Source organism: Diprion similis, chromosome 12, assembly GCF_021155765.1.
Source record: "Diprion similis isolate iyDipSimi1 chromosome 12, iyDipSimi1.1, whole genome shotgun sequence".
NCBI lineage: Eukaryota > Metazoa > Arthropoda > Insecta > Hymenoptera > Diprionidae > Diprion > Diprion similis.
In genome coordinates this window covers 10,590,478-10,598,473 of record NC_060116.1, presented here as the reverse complement: position 1 = coordinate 10,598,473, position 7,996 = coordinate 10,590,478, and the positions used below count along the sequence as shown (strand labels likewise).

At 43.7% G+C, this 7,996-nt stretch overlaps 1 protein-coding gene across 1 annotated transcript; it reads right to left on the bottom strand.

Annotated features, from left to right (window-relative positions):
- Positions 1–4,198: 4,198 nt before the first annotated feature.
- Positions 4,199–6,592, bottom strand: LOC124412987. Its single transcript, XM_046893253.1, has 7 exons — positions 6,479–6,592; positions 6,312–6,415; positions 6,103–6,195; positions 5,877–6,023; positions 5,696–5,813; positions 4,945–5,176; positions 4,199–4,869 (listed from the first exon to the last, which is right to left on the bottom strand). The coding sequence occupies exons 1-7, from the start codon at positions 6,590–6,592 to the stop codon at positions 4,703–4,705; spliced, it is 975 nt and encodes a 324-aa protein (XP_046749209.1). The 3' UTR covers positions 4,199–4,702.
- Positions 6,593–7,996: the final 1,404 nt, after the last annotated feature.

Here is a 7,996-nt window from a genome sequence, read left to right as displayed (position 1 = left end):
AACATATATATGAGATCCGATCAATCCATTTCTACAGGCACTCGACCACTCGAGGTGGACTAGCATCTCGATCAATACACATCAAACACGTGCGCGAAGTTAAGTATGGGGGTGTAATACTTTTTTGATTTATTACCCGACTATCGGTGTGAGCACACATACTGCACGAGGTTAACGACTCAATTAAAATCTCTTCGCTCTTTCCGTATATTTTAAGTTGTACCTAGTATGCTCGATACGTGTAATACACGTGCAAGTATTGTCTCTGGTAATACAAGCGGTACATGCTGAAGGGGATTTAATATCCGGTCATTAATATGCAGACAAAATCCCGCTGGAAATTAGAAGCTGCAGGTTGCACGGGAAGCCGTAGGTACTTGAATAACCAGGAATCAAGGACGGGAAACTTTAGTCGGATCGCTGAAAGGAACTCGTCTTGCCACGGGGCAACGACAGACGACGAGCTTGTTCGACGCGGAGCTTTTATTGGCACGTAAAAGTCCTCATCCCTCCACCGCCTCCACCTCCGATCGCCACCCCATGCCTCATCCGTAAAAAAGGACCAAAACAATGCGGTACTCGTGTATTAAGGAGGAGATGACGCTAGACTTTACCCACTGAGTGATCACGTGCGCCTCGTAGCACCATCTGCTGCGATAATTATATTTCCAGAATGTAATTGGGTCATTATGCCGTGCCAAGCCAGCGATCTCTTGTACGTAAAGCAATGCGTCAAGCATTAAAAACCTTTCTCATGTAAGCTCTCATTTAATTTCGTCGCATGTATCGATTCGACCCGGTTTATACAATTGTCTTATCTCATTTTCAATCGCATAGTGATTCGACGAAATTATCCCGAATTAGCTGAAGAGCCGGTCTCGCTTCTTGCAGCCCAAACCCAACGCTGGTAGTGAACTTCAGTTTGTCCAGCTCCACGGACGACCGTGGCTGCGGGATTATTGGTCGTCATTTTCCAATAACCAATAAGGGGGTGGCTCGGTGTGAGGGCAAGGTGTCCGAGAGCTAAACTGCTGCTTCAATTGTAGCAGAAGTTGCGTCGAACCGCCCGCTCATTGTTGCCGGTTTCAAGTTGGTTCGAGTCGGTGACAGCCAGGCTTCTACGTGACCAGAATCACCGACGTTTTCGCCACCCCCGGATGGTACGTACCTACAGTCTGCGTCATTTCACCGATGCCCCTCCACCTGCGGCCCTGCTTATCCTTGCCATAGGGGATTCGCCCATTCATTCCAGCTTCCGGAGATTCTTCTAATTGAATCGTTCCATTTGAAAAGAAACCATGCTCGTCTTACCCTCGGTCAGTTCGAGTTCAAGCGGTATGCGGTGGTTGTGTCTGATAGCTATGCTGCACAGCGGAAACTCTTTAACTCGCAATGAGATCCAAGCGCCTATTATACCGTTTTACCAACTTTACGAACTCGTTTCGAACTGCAGACGTCTCAACTGCGCTGTTATATATGTAAACTGTACACGTATAGGCTTTCGCCCTTCTTTCGAAGGGTTCTTTCGTTTCTCATGGTAGCTGCTCGGGTGCTTTTGGCACAGTCGTGAAAATGAAGGCAAGGGAGTGCAAAGGCGTGCAAGGAACGCTGGTATCGAACTACACGGTTTCACCCACTTGACCGGGCACAATAAATCATAAAGCTCGAGGTTCGAGTAGGTGCGACATGCCTGTATATCGAATTTCCTGATCGAGCGTTATCGACCGTTGATAAACATCGCGGAAACAACAGCCAATGATCAACGCACCCGGGGAAGGTTTATGATGTAGTACGGAGGCAAAGCCAAAACCCCCCAACCACGGACGTCAAACTGTTAGAAACTTTGCTCGGTTGATTTATCAATGAACTGACGTCAGGCACGGTGTTTCTGACAATATCTTAAACAATTTCGTTCCCTCAAGCTTGGAGCCGTTATTTGGATAGACGGGGGGTGTGTATGTGTACACCTACAACGGAGTAAAAAATGACTCGTGATATCTATTCCCCCGAATAAACGCTCTTGGCTCGTAAATATCAATTTATAACCCAACCCCTGATTCGTTCATCGCGCAACAAATGCCAACCTTCAAACAGCCACGCGCCTCTGAGGCGAAATTCGTCGCGCACGACGGCTTACATAACGTGATGCAAAATTTAATGGGAAATATAAGAGTAGCCTTATGATGTGAGACCAACTGTGCAGGAAACGTCTGCGGACTCGGGAGTTTATATTAATTTTCTCGCGTACACGCACACAGTACCTTATACATCGATATATATATATATATACATATGATGAGGAAGAAATTTGCTGCCAAAAAAAATTCCCACAGCTCTACAGTCATGATGACGTGTAGTTCCGGAGAACAAAGAGGGCCAAAAAGGTGAATTTCACTCAGTTGTACACCATTTTTCAATTGAGAAAATTCAGTTTAACTTTTTGTTATTATAGTTTAAAATTTTATATCCGCAATTCGCACGTCATAAATAAATTGTCGTCCATTAATTCCGGGATCTCACGTTTGCGTTCTATCGGTGCAAATAGAAATGAAAACAAAAAACGTCAGTATAAATTTCTTCAAGATTGTTGAACATTTCACAGGCACGCGTGAAAGTGAAATTGTGTTTGAATCCTGGTCTCCATCATTTTCCGTCCTTCGTTAAAATTTTTGTTTTATACTATTGTTATGATTGTACAGCTTTTTGAAAATGAATTGCGTTCTCTTTGGAGTCTAGAGTCCGTTCGGAGCTGAAAGAATCCAGGACAAGCGATTCGTCGTGGAGGTGCAGCTTCTTCTGTCGATGCGCTGGGCTGCTGGTTTTGGCTCTAATTGACACCTGTCGCACCTACTGCAAGAGCGTATTTGAACCTTGGGATTTATTGTGCGACAGCATCAGCCACGGACTCAGTTTTACGTCACGCGACGCTGTTCTGTAACTGGCATAATTTTAAGAGAAGCGTATTGCAAAAAGCTAGGTAAGTGCAATGATGGCTAAATCATGATCGCTGATCGTTTCAACAAGTTTACGATTCACTCCGTCCCATAAATAAAGTTGTCGTTCGATCATTCCAAAAAAAAGGTAATTTGAAGGAAGGTTCACTAATCGTCTGTATAACAGCTCTAATTTTGTCTTCTACTTACGGTTCAGTTGAATCATTTGCCAGAATTTACAACACGTAAAACTCAAACTGATAAGAATTTAAAACACTGTTAACATCGCGGAAAAAAAGATCGCAAATATGCAGTGGTGGGATTAAAAGATTACTCGCATTGAAAATGTCTCGCGTCAATTAGTAAAGTAAACTTTTCCAACCGGTTCTCGGACTGTTGAGCCGAGTTGCAGATTTTTATTGTCGTTTTTTTCCTTTTCTCGTTTACAACAGATGCTGTCCCATTAAAACCTTTCAATCCAGTAGACAGCGAGAAGAACACACGAAGGATTATTCGGAATTACCGAATCCTATTAAACGATCACGTTAGTCCCTTTCTATCAAGTGCCCAAATCTGAAAAAGCTGCAAAGCGCGTTTTTTATCCATAACTGCCCTTTGCTTCCTCGGTGTGAGGTAGGTTTGAATTTTAATCAGCAGGTAGTGCGCTATTGGTGAGTTATTATTTCATAACTGACAATATTTAAAACGTTACAATAAACAGACATCCAAGTGAGAAGTCCACGCACAGAAATTTTGAGGTCTTATCTGCGCTCACCTTTCTCTTCTAGCTGTTTATCAGCAACTTTATCAAATTTTTTTTTATCTTGTTTTTCTTTCAGTTTAGCATCAAATCATGCAAGTTCCAAGTGGCCACCGCAACGCTGAGGAGGAAATGTAAATTCTCTGTGCAACTTTGATAATAAAAAATTATTATGTATAAGATAATTGCGCGGATTAAAACGCGCCTCGACGAGTACATGCATAATTGAACTTCATAAATAAATATGTAAGATTATGTATTGAAAAAAGGAAAAATAAAAGAAAAACTGAAAAACTGCAGTATCAGTTTGTAAAGCTCGGTGTTCACTGTGAGCCAAAAGTTACTTGGCTGCTGTCGTGGGAGGATAATATGTAGACAAAGAATGGAGCGAAGCTAGGCGGAAGGTATGTATGTACATGTCATCTGTCATGGTGAATTTTCCATTTTCCATTTTCCATTTTCCAGTTACAGGTAAGCAAGGAACGTTACACCTAGTGTGGTAAGCTCACCGTCAGCTTGCGGAAAGTAAGCTCTCAATATTATTAAATTTTCACTGTAATCCCGTAAAGACGATGTTATTTATGTAACCTAAGGGAACAATTTTCTTCTACCTTGGATCCAGCCGATGACGAAGAAGCGCGAAGGGAAGAACGAGAAAGCTCTCATAGGCTAAATAAAGCCAGGAATATTTCAGGACTGCGGTGAATCGTCGAGACGATGTCGCGGAGTGGGCAGCTAAGCATGACAAGAGTGTAGGGCTCGTCATTTCAAGTTTCATTTTCATCTCTTTCCACCATTTCTTGGTCTCTTTTATGATTAATGAAACGTTTTTGGTTTAACGGGAGTTACGACAAAACTCATACACACGATATATATTGCATGTATGACACAAGAGGAGACATCAGGACTGATTGCGAGGCGAAGGAAGGAATGGAGGATCTTGCGGTCGAGGGATGCGTACGTCGCGTCGATCCGCACGAAACGTGCTGGCGTTTCATCTCCGGTCAGTTTATGTAGAATTGCCGTACGACTTGGGCTTGGCAAGTATTTTCGTTCGAGCCGTGCACTTGGCCTTAAGCGCCCTTGGCACGACGCTGAAAGCGTCTTCCTTCAAATCCGTCTCGCGTCCTGGAGGCCTGACGGCTGGTTTTGCGAGAATCAGGACCCTCGGTGTAGCTGGAAAAGGGAACCAAGAGACAATTTTCAATTCCGTTTCATACGCGAATGTCTCGAGAATCAGTCTATACTCACGAACTGCCTTAATGGCGGCCGGAGAAACGGCGGTTGGATCTTTCGGAGGATACGCGTCTCTGGTTATCTTGCGAACCGCTATTTCCTTGATGCGTTCGCTTGCCTGGTATTTCAACGCACTAGGCCTGACCGAGAAGGGATCCAGCTTTGGCCCTGAATCTTTGACCACCGGCTGGGCCAGGATATCCAGCCTATCCTTCATTTCTTCGATGCTCTTTTTCTCGCCGCGATCCTTCACGCGAGTGATTGGAAAAAGTAATTAGTTGTCACAGCATGCAAACCTACACGAACACCCCCATAACACGTTTCGCACGCGACATGATGTATGTCACAATCTGTACGGGCAAACTGTTGAGTAAGTATTTATTTTTCCATTATAGTAAAACATCCCGAAGGCAGGACTCGGCCGCTTCGCGACTCGAGACCCACAAGGGAAAAGCACATTGCGTGACGTAGAGAAATGAAATTTGGATCAACCTCGGGATAATCTAAAAGAAAACAGTATCCTAGTGACAGGGATAGAAATGTCTGCGGCGTGACGGGATATTGCATGTGTGTCTTGGCGGAGTGAGGAGGAGAAGAAGGAGGAGGAGGAAGACTAAAAGAAAGAGGGTGAGGATGGCGAAAGGAAGAGCCGCGCGACCTGACAGGCGGGAAATTAATCGAAGCTTCGTTAATTAAGGAGGAAGGAAAAAGGAACAAGGAAGCGGATAAAACGGGACGAGAAATCAGTCGAGGTATCAATACTTACGGGTGTCCAGGGTTCGGGAACAACTTTTGGCACTGCAATCCGCTCCAATGTTTGCTTGTGCTTTGCCCAATCCTCAGGCTTCGAAAGAGCCTTGTGAAGCCGCTTACGGAGCTTCGCCCTTAAGAAAGAAATTTTCAGTGATTTTCACCCACGTCATGGACAGGACGAATTTCATGCTTACGCTCTTGCCATCATCCGCTGCTCCGCTGCGAGACAAAGGATTCTGTACTTGTGGTAACGCGTCTTGGTGATCGCCTTGAGGATCGAGTCGATATTCCGGATCACTGTTTTGTTTCCAGAGAACTGTTTTCTCGTTATCAGTAACATCCTGTTAAAGATCATCACCGATTAAAGTGTCACTTATAATGACGAACGATGCATGTTCATGGGAAGAGAATCAACGATACCTTTTCTTAGGCAATGACATTTCGGCGATTCGCTTGCTGGGCTTTGCATTCAGAGTTTTCGGGTGGATTTTCGGATAGCTAGATCCGAGTTTCCTAGAACATTGATTAAACACTTTTGTTGAATAACTACGCGCGTCGTAAACGCGAGTAAATAATTAACGAATATTATTAGGTAGGTGCAATAGGTACTTTGAACGTAAATAATTTACGTGGGGTCGAATTTTTTGTTGACTACTCTTGGCTGTGACATGATTCTTAGCCTCTTTGAGGGGTGACATTTCAGGGCTGAACGATGCACGGCAAACGGGTCTGCCTAAAGACGAAGGAAAATGTGTGAAATTGATCGATTTTTTTGCAACATTCAATTTCAGCTCACAATACAATGAATGTCAGTTTTATTCAGACGTCTCCACGTCGGTCTAGCAAGCATGGCCATGTGCTGCCTCCGCGATAGATGGGCCAAAGCGTATTTCACCCTTTTGGATACCATCGTGACGTTTTTAATTTTGAGTTATCACTATCGACAGATAATTTGCATCGATTAATTCATATCAAATCCGGGCGTTCCGCATGGAGAAAACTTATTGACATATTTCTATTTCATTTCATTTCCAAACTGACGTTTATCCGCCAAAAATTTTGCGACGCGCGGAAAAAGCAGTGAAGTGGATAAATGAAACTGAAAGTTTCCAGACTGGATTTTGTTTCAAACGAAGCCCTGCAGACTTGACCAGCGCCTGCTGTGATGATAGTAATCAAGTTCCACCCGAGCAGTAGGTACACCGTATAAAAGGGTTAAAAAGCGAACCAACCGTAGGGTGTAATTGTTACCGATGCAGGGAAAGCGAGAATAAAGGAGAAAGAGCGAACCCGCGAAAGTGGAAACGTCGGTGGGAAAATTTCGCGATCAGGTTTTGCGTCTGAATGCAGGCATTAGGGAGGGTGTGATCACCTTTGAAACATTACCCCGCTTGCCGAGGAGAGTAATTCGGGCGATGTAATACGAGACTCGAGTTCATTGCGGTTGGAGATCGTCAAAGGTTTGTCGACGAATGGTTCATCAAGGGATACTTACACTTTTACGTCCTGCCTACTTTTCCACTTTCGGTCTAAGCTCCATTCCGTTACGTGGTAAAACCCAGTTTTGGGGATTACGGACGGGCCGAATACATCCCCCCAACTTCTCGTTCCCCGCTAATCTAGCTCTCTACTCGCAATCCAAGCAATGAAATGCGGCTCCAGAAAAAAATGGATAAAAAAAAAAATTAAAAAAAAAATGAAGAAACTGTTCAACCTGTTTTTTGTCAACAATCCATTCGTAGAGTTTCCACTGAAATACTGACTAAGAACCTGAATCCGAATAATACCGATGATACGAATGTTTCCGATTGGATATCCTGATGCGCAAAAGATAGAAAGAAAAAAAAAATCAATTAAAAATCATTGAAAACGAGTCTCTGAAAATCTTTTGAATGCGACATGAAGAATTTTCGTTGGAATCAACAGTTCTTAAAAATTCTATACCGCATCATACAGATGGAAAGTATCAATGAAAAATGATGAAAATAAATAAGGATTTAATCATGGAAATTCGTTGTTCCTAATATTGTGATCACCCTGTGAACTCGTAGATATAGATGCTGCGCAGAAGAAGGTCGTGGAGCAATTTAAGCTAGAGCGTAAAGCGGGATGTGGAAAGTGTCAAGTGGGAAGTGGAAACGCGCCAATAACAGTTAAGGCTCTACGTGAATCCTTGGCGGGAGGAAACCCCGACCATTGGACTCGACTTATGGTATCCAGAAGCACCTGTCTACCTGGAATCTCTCGAGTTTCCGAAGCAGCAGGAGGATAAGAACTTCGCACGATTCTCCCTTTCCAATCGCTCCAAATATTT